Genomic DNA, 16616 nt, shown 5'->3' with positions numbered 1-16616 from the left:
TTTTAGTGTCATAAGTTGTATTAGCAATTAAAAAAACCAAAACAAAAAATACCACACACCTCAAATACTTAAAACAAGCTACTGAGAATTTTTAATTTCAAATCTAACAATGTTGCTTTCATAGAGAGTAAAGTTAAATGTCAAATCAGAAATTAAAAAAAAAAAAAGTCAAATTCTCACAATTCTCTGACCCATGTAGTTTAGTAAAAGTCACTGCTTGACTAAGGCAATCACTATTATTTAGCCTAATAGGGCCAAACTGCAATACCCTTAACTCACTCAAGTAGTACCAATGGGACTACCCAAGGAGTAAGATAACATGCTTACTCAGGGTGTAGAGTACCTTATTCCTTGAGCAGCGGAATTATTCTAGAGAGTACACTACTACTGCGACCAGACCTTAGACCTTAGTCCATCCCATGCTTTGCTGCACATTGGGCTACCCACATTTGCAATCCTTGCCTGTCAACTGACCTTCGCTCCAAATCTTCCCATTTCATGTTGGGGTGCTTGATGTTGTTCAGAACTGTTGGTTTCCATGTTATTCATGGTCTTCCTCTCTTTCCTCTTGCATTTTCTGGTTTCCATTCAAGGGTTCTTTTCCATCCTCTGTACATGTTCCAGCCACTGATGCCTTCATTTGTAGATTTGTGAGAGGGTACCTTGTCCAGTAATTTTTCTGACTTCATTTATCTTCCTATCTCTCTATGTTATTCCCAATATTCTTCTCAGACATTTGTGATTAAATGCATCCAGCTTGTGTGTACCTTTCTTGGTAAGTTGCCATGTCTCACTGCTATATGTTGTGATGACGATAACAATTGCTTTGCTAACGTTCAGTTTTATCTTGAGGGAGATGTTTGAGTCTTCCAAATGCAGCATTTGCCTTCCCCATTCTTCATATTTCCTTGGAACTGTGGCCAGGTCTACACTCAAAAGTTAAGTTGACTCAGCTACATAGCCCTGGGATGTGAAAAATCCATCCCTCCTCTTCCTCCCTCCAGTGACACAGTTAAACTCATCTACCCCTGGAGTAAACAGCACTAGGCTGACAGATGAAGTCTCCCCTTGATCTAGCTACTGCCTCTCAGGCAGGGGATTAACTATGCCAATGGGAGAACCCCACTGTGCCATTGTAGCATTTCAATTGTAGACTAGCCCTTAATAGCTCAGCCTGGCATTTAGGTTGATTGCCAACACTTACAATATATTTCTCATATCGTGTGTTCTAAGTTGTCTTTGGAAACATCTTTTCTACTGCAGATTAAAAAAAGTAAATGATTTTAAAAAAGTCCACACTGTACACGGTTCTGTAATAAAAGCATTTAACTCTACTTGTGACTACTTAAAATGTCAAGATTCTGAGATCTGTCTTGCTCAGGGGTGAGAAAAATACGGCCTGTGGGATGGATGCAGCCAGTCTAACATTTCTGTTCGGCCCGCGAGGCTCTTGGGCTGACCCCTCGCAGTCTCTGGGCTGCTAAAAGTCCCAAGGCACAGCAGGGTGCTCAGGCAGGCTGCGTGCCTGCCTGCCGTGGCCCCACGTCGCTCCCGTTTCTGCCATTGTGCAGCAGCAGGCTTGAGTTGGCGCATTCTTTCTCCAGTAACTTGCCAGTGGCAACCTCTCGTCTGATATGAGGAGGAGCAATATTGCTCAGAACTGGAAGCCATGGGAGTAGAGTCAGACGCAGGGTGCCGGAGAGGATACGCATGGCAGCATGTAACTGTGTATTCACCAGTTTGGTGTGTGATGACCGATTCCAAACTGGCGTGCAATACTCCACCACCAAATATGAGGTGGCAAGAGCGGACATCTGCGAAGTTGGAGCACGAGCACCCCATGACAAGCCTGCCAGTTTGCTAAGAAGATTGTTGTGCATCTTAACTTTAGCTGCTGTCTTCAGGTGGGCATGGTAACTCAGTGGGGGCATGACATGGGAAAGGAGGTGTGGCTAAACCATTTCTCAGCTATAGCTATTCTTGGCTGAGGGAATAGTCCCTTGGGGCTGCAGGTAGCTAAGCATAAGTTAGAACAGTCTTGAGCTTGGGTGGTTCCTGGCTGGCTCAGAAATCTGGAGCCACAAACATGGTGCAAAGCCATGTTTGCACTACCACTCCTCCTCTGGGTCTTTGTCAAGCCCAGAAGTCTAGCACAGCACGAAGTTCTTTGTGTTACTTGTTGTCAAGTCTATAGTACAAACTTGTCCTTTAACATGCCTTTATATTGTGCCAATGCAGGAGTGATAGTCCAGCCCAGACTTTGAAGTTGGAGGTTATTTTAAGTCAGGCTCTATGTAACATCAGCAATCGTGGAGTTCAGTAAGATTATGACCTTTCAAATTTCACTTAAATTTAAGCAATTAAGACTTCCCAAAAAATGCACACATAGTGACAGAGAAACATTTAGAGAACTGGGTGGAGTTTGTAACAGGACTGAAAGGCTGTGGAGAACAAGCGATCTCGCACTTACACCACCACAACTGCTTCTGCAAGACAGTGTAGCAGATGAAAGACTGCAATGCTACTGCCCAGGCTGTTACTGTTCTGTGAATAGGAGAATGTCAATCTTGCTGTCTACACTGACACTAGCAAGTTTTCTTCAAGTTGCCTGCAATTCCTAGCACTCACTCAAAAAGTAGCAACAGTCAGAGCGCTACTGTGGACAGGCTGCTACCAGCCTCTTCGCCACAGTGTCAGAGCAGGTCTTGACAACGTGATGGTGAAAACTAGATCTGGTGGGAAATGGTTCTCTCAGTGAACAAGAATTTAAGATTGAGACTTCTTTTGTCACATGAAAAAAGTCAAAAATCTTGGAAATTTTCACATACTAAAAGAAATTTCAGATTGAGTCAACCGACACTTTTTTCTCCTTAACTATAAATTAACAAAATTTTAAAATGCAAAGTCATTTTGAATCAAACAACCCCTTAACTTTCATTTAGATGTGTTGAAGCAGGACATATATGGTTCAACAACTTTGGAAAACAAAAACACACCTCCCACACTTAAAAAAAAAAAAAAAACAAAACCAAGAAATTCATCAAAACCAAATTTTTCCCAAGGACAGTTTCAGTTCAAGTAAATCAGCATTTTCTAATAAAAACAAACATTTAGTAAACAAATCCCAACCAGCTTTAGTTAACACACTAGAAGCCTGTCTACACTGGTGCTCAAAACCTTTGCTACCAATGAAGTTGTAATGGGAAGTGTACAGAACAGCGTTAGTATAAAACATCCTCCCACCCAACTCCCAGGAGAATTCAAGTCCTCTTTCTCCCTGCCCCCGCCCCCATGAGAGAACAAGTCACAATTTTAAAAATCAACCAGGGATGGATAAAGAGTCCAGACATGAACTTTGTCTCAGTCTGCATCTCAGTTGACTGAAGGAGAAACAGATTTCACATGGGTGTGGAAAGGGAAGTTGCAGTCTAGTGTTAGTTTTTCCTCCCGCTATCAGTGGATGTGCATTTCAATTTACTTTCCAGCAGGATATCTTATATGATGAAGCATCAGCAAAATAGCTGTCCTGCACAAGCCATATCAATATAAATCATTATTAATCTAATTATCAGAGTATGCCACAACGCAGATAGCTATACTTCAATAATTTCCAAACGAATTCCAGCCACATACAAATACATTTGTTCCTAGATATATGGTCACACTAACGAAATATTTTTGGATATATATTTCTAAACGCAGAGAAAGGTATGAAATACTACTAAATACGGGAAATTTGTGTAACACTAACTCTGATACCTTTTTAAATAGTAGTCATGACAGTATTCCTGTAAAAAACAGTATTTTTGCAGATTTGATAGAAATTTGTGATTTAGTAAACTAGAAAGCTAGAAAATGCAAAGGCTAGATGTGCCACTGACTAGGGGGAAAAAAGGGAAGTATATGAACATGGATTGCTTTAATGAGGGTTTTTAAAAACTATTTCTAAAAAGTCAGACTCTCTTAACACATTACGTAAAACAGAAACCTGAAAGTCTTAAGAGGAAACTACTGATTTGGGTTGGGTCTAAACTGTAACCCAACAATTTCCTGTCTGTGGTATAACAAACTAGTGCTTTGGTATTCGTGAGAGACTGTAGCAGCCTATTTAAACCAACCAGGTCCCAATTTTCTTTCTAACCCTGCAAGTCTTTATATTGCAGGGAAAACCACAAGACCTGATTGTTTCAAGCAAGCAGTTAATTTGAAGTTAAAATAGCAAGATATCAAATGCTATCTAACAATAAAATGAATCAAATGCAAGCAGACAACTGAGATCTGTGGGAATTCTCCTCCCACATCTGCAGGTGGTACAGGCAGGAGGGGTTATCCAAACTCAGAGGCACTTTTTAGCCAGTTTGGCTCCACTTGGTTTGGGGGGGGGGGGGGGGCAGATTGATAAACACAGGTTTGGGTTTAGGTAATTAAAGGCTGTATATAGACATCTGCAATATACTGGTGAAGTCAATTGAAATTTTGGCAAAATTATTATAGCTTTGTGAAGCAAAGTTATTCTTAAAAAAAAAAGTGTTCAGTTTCTCAGATGTTTGGGGACTTAGCAGAACGTTTCCCCTTGTGGTAAGAAAGGCTATGCTACTTAAACCCAGACTGTGCAAATCATTGTGCCTGCAAGGCTGTCCACTGAAGTCATCAAAAGGGCTCTGTGTGGGAGCAGAGGCCTGCCCACATGGATCCATTTGAAGCATGTATGATTAACTGGTTACATTAAAGGTATACTTCCATTCTCACACTTCTAGTGATTATAAAAATAAAGCCTGCTTTGTTTATACTATAAACTGAAGTGCTTAATTCAAGCGAAGACAATTAGTTGGCAATATTCAAATTTATGTTATATTAAGGTCATTACTATCTGGAAATAGCGATTTTTTTTCTTGCCTGAAAGCAAAAACTGTTGGCTTAAGTGCTACCTGACAGTTTAAAAAATTTGAGAAGATATCATTGCCCTCAAAATGGGCAGTTTTTGAAAGACGACTAATTTTGCCCTCCATAGCAAGGCAAACCCCATTCCTGGCCTTTGGTAGGTGTCCTTTGTGGTCATTAACCTACATCTTGACAGACCATTTTAACCACTGTTATTGAAAAAGTGACCTAATTGAGATGAAAATACATAGGAAAATCCAGATCACTACAAGTACTGAATCTTTCAGGAATGCTTTTTTCCTCAAGACAGATTCAAGAGCTAGAGTTGTGTTTAGCATCAATACAGCTTGAAGAGTGAGCATGCCAAACTGCACAAGTCATTTCCTGTTTAGGAAGGAAATTTATGGAATTTTAGCACGTTGAGCCATTTATCACATTATACAGAGGTAACTTACTACTATGCCTCAAATAGAACATTAGCAGTTCTTTGCAACTATATCTACAAGGCTCATACACAGCACTTTTCTTTATATCTGCAATATGTTTAGGTACCCAATATCAGTCTTAAGAACTGACTAAACTGTTAGGTCAGAAGGAAACTGCTTTAAAAAACTATGCTGATGATCAGCTTATGACCAGAAGTAATGTGTTGTCAGCTCTTGTAACCAAAAAACAAAAAACCAAAACAAAAACACCACTTGTCCAAAGTTTAAAAAAAGGTAGATGCTCTTACGCCTCGAAACAGCTAATTTTTATTGAAAGAAATGCTTTGGCTCATTCAGCCAGGGTAGAGTACTGCAGTTTAATTACACAACGTATTTTCCTTTATAGCCATCATTATGTTTGTTGCCTCTTAGATTTTGAGTGCCCCACTGCTCTTGTATTATGGGAAGTACACTTGATCACTCAACTAGCCTTCACTTAAGTCATTTTATAGAAATTCAAATAAAAAGCTACATATATGGAAAATAAAGACAATAGCTTGTGGTTGTATTCTGTAACCCACGCAATAGAAATTTTTAGTACTATTTAATCTTAAATAATTGTTTAAAGAGGATTTATTACAAGTTGAAGACAATCTTCTGAATTAACAGTCTTAATATTTGCAAGCACTTATCCAGTACTGTAAAACCTCAAATACAAAATTGGTAAATCAATAATGTTGCGCTTTCTTGCTGTTTTATTCATAACCCTCTAAGTGCTCCATTAAGACAAAAATGAACATGACTCCAAGTACACTAATGCTTTGAATTGCACAATTGATCTTCCTAAAGAGGTAAGTTTTTAGCTGTACTGGCAATGCAATATGCAAAAAGAACAGAGTTCTATCTCCAAAGAACCGACTCTGCTCTATTTTTCATTGATTTCATGAATTGAGAACACATTTCAAAGTTTTAGCACCCAAAAAGTACCAGTTATGCCGACAGAATGTTTTACATTTAACCACCAGTCATTTTGGAAACAGCCTTGCACCAGTGAAGAGCAACAACCTCTCCAGTGACTGACAACTCATCTAGAGAAGAGACGGCAAAATTTTGCCAAGGTAGAACACTGGGTTTAAAAGAGAGTGCCCCATACACCTACAAACCTAAGACCTCTGCTTTTTGTGAATCAGAGCCATGATGACTATCTTTTCCCCTGCCCAAAATGACAGCCACTACACAGTCAACAGCATGGTACTCAACTTTACATTGGCAGTTACAGACCCAAGAGGTCCATACAGACTCTGAGGTACTATGACATACATAAAGACTCAGACAGGACTACTAGGCATCCCCTCAGCACATATACACCCCAAGGATTATCCTCTTACCACATGTGTCTGCCTAAATGAGAAATACTTTGAGGATTTCAAATTTAGACCTTTTACTTTCAACCCAAAAAAGAACCAAAAAATTCTGAAGACAGTTCTCTTTAGCCCACATCCTATTTTTTAAAAACAAAAAACCACAAACAAAAGCCACCTGTTTTTATTAAGCACCGTTAATGCATTCCCACCCCAAAACACAGACCCTCAGGTTCTAACATGTATGTACATCCACACAGACTCACGGTCATGACTTTAAAAAAAAAGAGTAGGCACCCAACAACTCTTCATTGCACAGTTCTGTAAGTATAGTTTATAAATCTGTCTTAAGTCAATCACCTGCCAAACGTGTCTTGCCCACTTCCTGTTTTTGTCGGACACATCATTTATATTTCTCATTTTGAGCCATCCCTGAAAGATTCTTGCATGCATTTGCAGTTGGGCAAGTTTTAATTTGTAAGTATTTTAAGAGCATCATTAAGTGGTCTCAAATCTTTGTTCACTTCCCCCCTTTTGCTCTCACGGACACTAAGATTAACTATATGCAGAAAGCTAAGTACTGCAAGATTCTCAAAAGCCACTGAACAAGTGGCCAGCATGAGTTTCCTGCCATTTTGACAGCGAGTCCCATCCTCCACAAAGAGATCATGGTTCTAGTTAAACTGAAGAATCAGTATGCAACGTTTATAGCACTGAGAGAAGCGATGAGCAGAGTTGCTTCCTAACAGGAAACAGCTTTTTCAGACATTCAAGGTTGTGGTTTTTTAGTATTCTAGGGGTTTACCAAACTGATGTTTTGTAAACAGGATGGATCCAAACCTATTTAAAAAAGCACAGCCAGGCCTAAAATTGGATTTCACAGTCATCTGTGGCAAGGGCTCAACTTGGTATAAACTATTCTTTAATTAATAAAACCCAGGACCATATGCTGAATCAACAGTTGCATTTTCATGCATAATGTGTCACAATAAGATTAGATTAATGGACACATTTACTATACTACAATTTATGCTTTCACACAGTATTTATAAAGCTGGTTAGAAGCATATTATAGTCTGGACTATGCACTAAATGCTGGTACTCTTAAAGTGTCAGTATTTCCATTTTATTTTGCAGAGAAGACTTTGCCAAAAACATGGCATGTTTCACACTACATAAATGACTGAACCCAAGTGGGGGCCACCAATAGCAGGTAAGCAAACTGATTGTTGTAATTCATTTGGGTAACCAGGGTCTTCATCTACTGCTTGGATTTTTTTTTAAATCGTTGCCTGGAACAAGACGACTAGCTTTTATTTTCATACATCCGATGAAGTGAGCTGTAGCTCATGAAAGCTTATGCTCAAATAAATTGGTTAGTCTCTAAGGTGCCACAAGTCCTCCTTTGCTTTTTGCAGATACAGACTAACACGGCTGCTACTCTGAAACCAGCTTTTATTTTGTGCATACTCCCAGTGAGCTTTTCAAATTTGAAAACAGTCACCCAATACTTGCAAGGAATGAATTTACACAAGCCACTCAGACCTACAGGTTTTCAGCTAATAAGAAAGAGGAGAATCCTCCCTACTCCACACACAAGACAGAACCCTGGTGAAAATCCAAGTACACATACAGATCTCCCAGATACTACAAACAAGTTTTCTTTCTCATCAAGGAACTCTGCACAGACCTTGCTCTCAGCCACACTCCTCGAAGACTTCTCAAGCACCCACTAGTTGTGGTCAGATATAAATATGGAGCCTCTGCAACCTTCCTCCCCAAGCTGCTGAGCAGAACAGGAGAGAAGCTTTCCTCCCATACCTCACTCCTCAAAGAGGACAATATGCTTAGTTCTGCTCCATTGCTGATGTTTAGGCAAGTCTTTTCAGTTAGGCTCCCAACCTCTAACTGGATCGATTGGATGGGTGTGCCCTTACACCCCTACTGAGCCTCCTTAACTTCAGTGGAACTCTGGATGAGCATCAGAATCCACTTGCATGTCCAACTGCAGGATTAGGGACCCAGTTTCTCCCAGCTAACTGACTAGACAAAAGCCTTGTCAAATACACAAAGCCAAAAGACTCTGGAAAACAGATAAGAGTGTATAGTAATTTTAGACATTACTCATAACAGAAGCCTCAAAAATATTCATACAGAATGTGATTTTTTAAAGCAGAGGAAGTCCCTTTAAGATCTCCATTACCAATCTGGAAGAAGGACTTCAAAGCATGTTACTAACATTTGGATGTTCTGATCACTGAAGATGATAATAGATAAAAAAATAGTACTGGCAGAGGTTAAAAATATGGGCATAATATGATGAGAATTTCAACTTGGAAAGATGTAAACTAATACATCGGGGGGGGGGGGGGAATAATCCAAGATACAGATAAATCATCGGAAGTGAGGCATTAGGAAAAACAATACTGAAAGAAACCAAGGGCCGATAGTGGACAGGCTAGCATAGACTTGCTATAAGCAAGGGGGATTGGGGAAGCCAACACAATGGGGGGGGGGGGGGGAAGAAGTTGCTACACAGAAGCAATGATGTCATAGAGCAGAAAGGCACTAGGGCCTTTTCTGTATCTCCCTGCTGTGACTGTACCAGGAATGTCAAAGCCAGTTCTGTGCACATCATGGCTAGGAAGATACTGACAAATTGGCGGGAGTGCAAAGAAGAGTTAGTGGGCTAGAAGAACTGACTTGCAGAAAGATTAAAGGAGCTAAACATATAGCTCGGCTAAACAACAACAAAGAAGACACTGTATAAAACTGAAGGGTGTGACCATCGGAGTTGGAGAAGAATTATTCAGATTCCTGTATGTGCACCCTCCAGAAACAAGCCCATGTTCAGATATGAAAGCCATACCTTTCTCTGGGGTCAGAAAGGTGGCAGTTTCCACCCCCGCCCCCTCATCCAAACTGTAATACAATGTAGAAGGGGTGGGGGGGGGGGGGAAAAAAGAGTGGTTCTGAATAAAATGCAGTTTACACAAGACAACTCATTGCTTGAGCTATGCATGTTCTGAATCACTTAACCAGTGAGGTTACTGATTTTAGATCCCAATTTAGCCAAGCACTTAAGTATGTGCTGAATTTTAAGCATGAATAGCCCCACTGAAGTCAATTTGGCTTTCCTGAATAGGGGGCTTTAAACCATTCTATTGTATTTAAACAGCTTTCTAATCTCTCTTGTAAATTGATAACAATTCTAATCAATGCAATATAAAGATAGAGGGAAACATTATTTATTCATTACATGACAGTCAGTGGTTTTCTAGAAGCTAATTGACTTTGAGTCCTAAAAACAGCTGCAGTCACCTTCAGTAGATCCCTTTGTAGCTGGGGCACAAAAATAGCTGATTGAAACTTTCTACAGAGCCAAAGCTACCTCAAGAACAAGAATGCTTCATGCAAACACTTGCTTCCTTTTGAAGCAAGTATATTTATATCTGCCTTTTCCTTCCTTCAACTTCAAATCATTAATATACCAATATGAAAATCTTAGTATTGTGCAGGATGGCTTAAAAAACACGCAATGAAGATCTATGTTTAAGTATGACTTGTAGGCATAGCCAAAAGAGTCAGCTCAGATAATTAGACCGCCATAGCCATGTGCCAGGCAATTCATATTAATATTTTATTTGAGCGATTATATGAATCTGCCTCGACCATATTGTTAAGGAAAAAATAGCTGACTACTGATGAGAGTTTCAGAATATGTATTTGGCTCTTCATTTTGACTATTAGACTTCAGAGATTCTTACTAAGGCAGAAAGTTTAACATTAAAAAAATTTAGTTTCACAGACAGTATATTGTAAAATGGCATTCACCCAATATACAAAAGCTCATTTCTTCTTTGAAATACAACCAGCCATTCTATGCCTCTTGGTTCAGATTTTCCTTTTAGTGTATCCCACACAAATGGGCCCTTTGTCCAGGTGTGAAATTGAAGGTTATTTGGATGTTGTGATGCTGCCCTCTATATTAGTCTCCATTTGATCCTGGAGGATTTGGTCCTAATTGAAACCTTTATTCATTTAAGCTGTTTTACTGAACTGAATGGACTACTGCAACCCTTATTCCTAATTTGTATTATCAGCCTAGGAGTCATGGACCAGGAATCCCTTGTGCTAGGACATGGGTGTGCAAACTTTTTGGCCTGAGGGCCACATCTGGGTATGAAAATTGTATAGCGGGTCATGAATGCTCACAAAATTGGGGGTTGGGGTGTGGGAGGGTTCCAGCTGGGGGTGCAGGCTCTGGAAATGAGGGTGCAGAAGAGTGGTCTGGGCTGGGACCGAGGGGTTTGGAGGGTGGGGGAAAGAGATCAGAGCTGGGGCAGGGGGTTGGGGCATGGGAGGGGGTCAGCCTCCAGGTGGCACTTACCTCAAGCAGCTCCCAGAAACAGCTGTGTGTCTCCCCTCCAGCTCCTACGTGGAGGTGCTGCCAGGCAGCTCTGCATCCTGCCCTGTCCACAGGCACCGCCCCTGCAGCTCCCATTGGCTGCAGTTCCCAGCTAATGGGAGCTGCAGGGGCAGCGTGCAGAGCCCCCTAGCTGCCCCTACATGTAGAAGCCAGAGAGGGGACATGCCGCTGCTTTTGGGAGCTGTACGGAGTGGGGCAAACCCCCGACCCCGCTCCTCAGTTGGAGTGCCAAAGCAGGGCAAGTGCCGGAGTGGGGCAAGCTTCAGAGCCCGCTCCCTGGCAGGAGCTCGAGATCCAGATTAAAATGCCTGGAGTGCCAGATGCGGCCTCTGAGCCGTAGTTTGCCCAACCCCATGCTAGGAGCTGTACAAACAGAAGAAAAAGACAGTCCCTGCCCCAAAAAGCTGACAATCTAAGTAGAAGATAAGATTCAATAAATGGATACAGACAGATGGGGCGTTCCAGGAAACAAGACAACACTGGTCAGCATTACAGGCAGTTGTATTAATTGCAGACTTTAACATGAATAAGAACTGAAAAAGCTGCAGGATATGGTTTAATTCAAAAAAATTGGATCAGTGTTCGTTGTAACACCAGGAAACAGTCTACAAAAATTTCCTAGAAGTTAATGTACTACTACTCAAGCCATTTGTAGTTGGAACCCTCCGGAACAGTCAAAACTAGTCAAATGCTGCCCCACCTCTTCAAAATACCGGCAGGCAGAAAAGAACGAACACTTTAATAAGCTTAATAATTGCATACAACAGAAAGCTTGTATCTTTCACCAACAGAAGTTGGTCCAATAAAAGATATTACTGCACCCACCTTGTCTCACAAACACATTCCTACAAAATTCTCATTAAAGGTTTGCCGGCCCAGCCACAGAATGTTCTCGTCTACCTTTTACCATAGGGTTTCATAATTAGAAACAATTTACCTGCCTAAACAAACCACATGTATACAACAGACCTCCGTCTCCACTCAAAGCAAGTAATATTAATACCTTACAAAGTACTATGGATTTATAACAAAATATGGGACCAAGTGAACTTTCTAGTTGCAATATGAATGGACTTCCACCTACAGCAGAACACCCTGGGACTGGAGGCTGTTCATAACACTGACCAAAACATTATGGTTCTTCCAAAAGTTTACAACTAAACATTGACTTAATACAGCTTTGAAACTTTACTACACAAAAGAAAAACACTGCTTTTAACCATCTTAATTTAAATGAAACAAGCACAGAAACAGTTGCCTTACCATATCAAATCTTTTTTTAAGCTTACAATACAGTATTGAGTTAAATGTATTTGCCTCCCTCCCCCCCACCCCTCCCCCCATCTCTGCTGCTGCCTGATTGCATACATTCGGTTCCAAATGAGGTGTGTGGTTTGATTGGTCAGTTCATAACTTTGAGGTTCTATTGAAGATTTGATCTCTAATACTTCAAATGCATTTCACAATGTATTAAGCACCCTTAAGTTACAAAATTAAATCCACCTCTTGGAGCGTGTTAAGCATATAAAGCAAAGGAATCCACACACATCTACAATAAGCTTCCCCCAATGCTATGCATCAAAAAATTTGCTAGCAGATTAAGGCGGAGAGATCAAGCAGCTGATCAGGGGCACATTAAGTTATTTTGAGATATTTAGCAGAGTTAAGGGATACAAAAATTAATTTCAACATTGAGATTTTAAAATACACCAACATGGTCCACTTGTAAATGGCCATTTAATGTTCACTCGTACGTGTAAATACTATGCATTCGGAACAAAAACAATCTGGGCCATTTTAATTATGGACAACACTTGAGGTACAACAGATTTCTCATTTAAAAAAAACCTGAGCTTTGGAAACCAGATTTACAAAAAAAAGGAATCTGTTCCATAAGTGACACAGATGTGTAAACCCCTCCATGCATGGAGAAGAACCATTCAGCTACACGGAGAGCCACACCTTTTCCCCGAATTACAACTTACCGAGTTTTTCCACCAACTTCAGCATTACCCCTCCAATGTGCACCTCCCCTGTGACTCTCAGGGTAACATCTCTGTTCAGGTCCGTCACATGGACATTTAACTCCCACGTCCCATCTGCATAGCAGCCATCTGGCATCCTTATACCGTCCAAAGCCATCGTTCTTTTTTCCTGTGAGAGTAAAGGAAATGGCATTCATTAGCCAACAGAAGGGCTTGCTCAGGGGGATGGGACTCTTCCCTCCCACACGATCTAGAAAGTAAGAGTTCCCTAATGGAAAAATATCATTCAAACTCATCACAATAAATTACAAAGCAAACGAGAAAAAAAAAAAAATCTGTGCAAAGGGGTACATGCCCAGGGTACTGGAGCTCCCCACCCAGGATTGCAAAGAAGCATCACAGCTCACAACAGGGCTCCCTTTACAAAAATCTGAGTTATGCAATGGACAGGGGTGTAGAAAGAACATTTTGTTTGACTGCCACCAAGTGCATAACTGCCAACTACACAAATACAGAAACAAAAATGCAAGCCTAGGAGAGCAAGAAGCAGGATTATCTGACCTACACTGCATAAGAAAACGGTTCGAGCAGATTTACATCTGCTTCATAGGAGTCACTAGCATTTTCCTAGGTCTTCCTTAATACTCCCAAGCCTCTGGCAGCTCCATTGTGCTTCGCCCCCCATTTGTGACCTGCAAACACTTGTTAACCCCTTGCTTGGATTTCCCCCATTTGCTACTTATTCCCACTACTCACCCTCTTTGGACGAGCTGCTAGAAAGCGCTTTGTTTAAGGCGGCAAACTCCAGTAACAGCTGATGCAGCAGCAGGGATGTGCCTGCCTGCCTGCGTATCTGCCGGATCCACAGGCAGGACACTGGGTTAGATTCCCAAATCCTCCTGCACTGCATAATGGGGGCAGGGAAATGGTGAAGCCCTGGGGCTCCCATGGGTATGTGTGTATGCCCCCCTTCAGCGCCTCACACCCCCCCCCGCTGCCTCCAATGGGCCCCCCCCTCACTGCCACACACACACACTGCCTCCAATGGGCCCCCCCCTCACTGCCACACACACACACCCCGACTGCCACCAATGGGGCCCCCCCCCCCACTGCCACACACACACACACCCCCCCCCGCTGCCTCCAATGGGGCCCCCCCTTCAGTGCCACACACACACACACCCCCGCTGCCTCCAATGGGGCCCCCCCTTCAGTGCCACACACACACACACCCCCGCTGCCTCCAATGGGGCCCCCCCTCACTGCCACACACACACACCCCGCTGCCTCCAATGGGGCCCCCCCTCACTGCCACACACACACACCCCGCTGCCTCCAATGGGGCCCCCCCCTCACTGCCACACACACACACCCCGCTGCCTCCAATGGGGCCCCCCCCTCACTGCCACACACACACACCCCGCTGCCTCCAATGGGGCCCCCCCCTCACTGCCACACACACACACCCCGCTGCCTCCAATGGGGCCCCCCCTCACTGCCACACACACACACCCCGCTGCCTCCAATGGGGCCCCCCCTCACTGCCACACACACACACCCCGCTGCCTCCAATGGGGCCCCCCCCTCACTGCCACACACACACACCCCGCTGCCTCCAATGGGGCCCCCCCTCACTGCCACACACACACACCCCGCTGCCTCCAATGGGGCCCCCCCTCACTGCCACACACACACACCCCGCTGCCTCCAATGGGGCCCCCCCCTCACTGCCACATCCCCCCCCGCTGCCTCCAATGGGGCCCCCCCTCACTGCCACACCCCCCCCCCCGCTGCCTCCAATGGGGCTCCCCCTCACTGCCACACACCCCCCCCCCCGCTGCCTCCAATGGGGCTCCCCCTCACTGCCACACACCCCCCCCCCCGCTGCCTCCAATGGGGCCCCCCTCACTGCCACACACCCCCCCCCGCTGCCTCCAATGGGGCCCCCCTCACTGCCACACCCCCCCCGCTGCCTCCAATGGGGCCCCCCCTCACTGCCACACCCCCCCCCCGCTGCCTCCAATGGGGCCCCCCCTCACTGCCACACCCCCCCCCCGCTGCCTCCAATGGGGCCCCCCCTCACTGCCACACACACCCCCGCTGCCTCCAATGGGGGGCCCCCCACAAACACCCCCCAGCTGCCTCCAATGGGGGCCCCCCTCAGTGCCACACACACCCCTCAGAACCACCCCAGCCGCCACCAATGGGGCCGGGCTGCGGCTGGGTTCCACCCCCCCTCGGCTCCAAAGGCCGCGGCTCACCTCCGCCTCAGCGCCTGGAGCCCGGCTCGGCCCGGGCCGCCCGGTCCCGCAGGAGCTTCTCGGGACTGTCCCTCCGCCTCCTCCCCGCGCCGCCCGACCGCGTCCCCTGCCCCCCAGAGCCGCTGCCTAGGGGCCGCTGCGGGCGGGGGGCGGCGGCTCCAGCCCAATCCCGAGGAGCCGCTGCCCTTTTATGGAAGCGAAGGACTGAGCGCGCGGCACGGAGCCAACATCCGGGCCTGCAGGAGGGGCCGGCCCGGGACCCCCGGCCCGCCCGCCTGCGGGGGGCCGCGCTGTGGGGGTCACGGGGGCTGTGGGGCTGGGAGGCCGAAGGGGTCATGGAGGCCGTGGGGACAGTGAGGGGGCGAGAGGGGGAAAGGGGTGGGGGTCATGGGGGCGTTGGGGCAGTGAGGGGGAGAGGGGGCATAGGGGAAGGGGGTGGGGGTCATGGGGGCGTTGGGGCAGTGAGGGGGAGAGGGGGCATAGGGGAAGGGGGTGGGGGTCATGGGGGTGTTGAGGCAGGGAGGGGGAAAGGGGGCATAGGGGAAGGAGGTGGGGGGCATGGGGGCCGTGGGGGTGGGGGCGTTGGGGCAGGGAGGGGGGCAAAGGGGGTGGGGGTCATGGAGGCCGTGGGGACAGTGAGGGGGCAAGAGGGGGAAAGGGGGTGGGGGTCATGGGGGCGTTAGGGCAGTGAGGGGGAGAGGGGGCATAGGGGAAGGAGGTGGGGGTCATGGGGGCGTTGGGGCAGTGAGGGGGAGAGGGGGCATAGGGGAAGGGGGTGGGGGTCATGGGGGTGTTGAGGCAGGGAGGGGGAAAGGGGGCATAGGGGAAGGAGGTGGGGGGCATGGGGGCTGTGGGGGTGGGGGCGTTGGGGCAGGGAGGGGGGCAAAGGGGGTGGGGGTCATGGAGGCCGTGGGGACAGTGAGGGGGCGAGAGGGGGAAAGGAGTGGGGGTCATGGGGGTGTTGAGGCAGTGAGGGGGAGAGGGGGCATAGGGGAAGGAGGTGGGGGTCATGGAGGCCGAGGGGGTGGGGGGCATGGGGGCTGTGGGGGGAATGAAAGGGAGCGTGGGGAGAGGGTGTTGGGGATTTGGGGTGCCACAGGGCTGTGTGAGGGGACTGCAAGGGGACAGGGGAGGCGGCGGCACTGGAGATTTGGGGGAATCATGGGGGCTCTGGGAGGGAGTGAAAGTGGCATGGGGAGGGGCATTGGGTATTGGGGAGTCACGTGAGAGGGAATCAAAAGGGAAGGGGGTGCTGGGGATTTGGGAGGGGGCTA

The 16616-nt window shown here is 45.7% G+C and overlaps 1 protein-coding gene across 3 annotated transcripts in view; it reads right to left on the bottom strand.

The window, feature by feature from the left end:
* Window positions 1-15465, bottom strand: part of FERMT2 (FERM domain containing kindlin 2) — a 98593-nt gene extending 83128 nt beyond the window's left edge. For 2 of the 3 annotated variants that reach the window (XM_077819614.1, XM_077819616.1), the window contains exons 1-3: window positions 15343-15459; window positions 13838-13985; window positions 13082-13250 (exon numbers count right to left, since the gene is read on the bottom strand). In XM_077819614.1, the coding sequence (XP_077675740.1) occupies window positions 13082-13238 (157 nt within the window). In that variant the 5' untranslated portion in view covers window positions 13239-13250; window positions 13838-13985; window positions 15343-15459. Of the gene's footprint in view, window positions 1-13081; window positions 13251-13837; window positions 13986-15342 lie in introns of all 3 variants that reach the window. The other variant, XM_077819615.1, reaches the window with a different exon arrangement.
* Between the last annotated feature and the right edge of the window lie 1151 nt (window positions 15466-16616).

The sequence above is a fragment of the Eretmochelys imbricata genome, chromosome 6 (genome assembly GCF_965152235.1).
Source record: "Eretmochelys imbricata isolate rEreImb1 chromosome 6, rEreImb1.hap1, whole genome shotgun sequence".
NCBI lineage: Eukaryota > Metazoa > Chordata > Testudines > Cheloniidae > Eretmochelys > Eretmochelys imbricata.
This window is presented reverse-complemented; position numbering and strand designations above follow the sequence as displayed.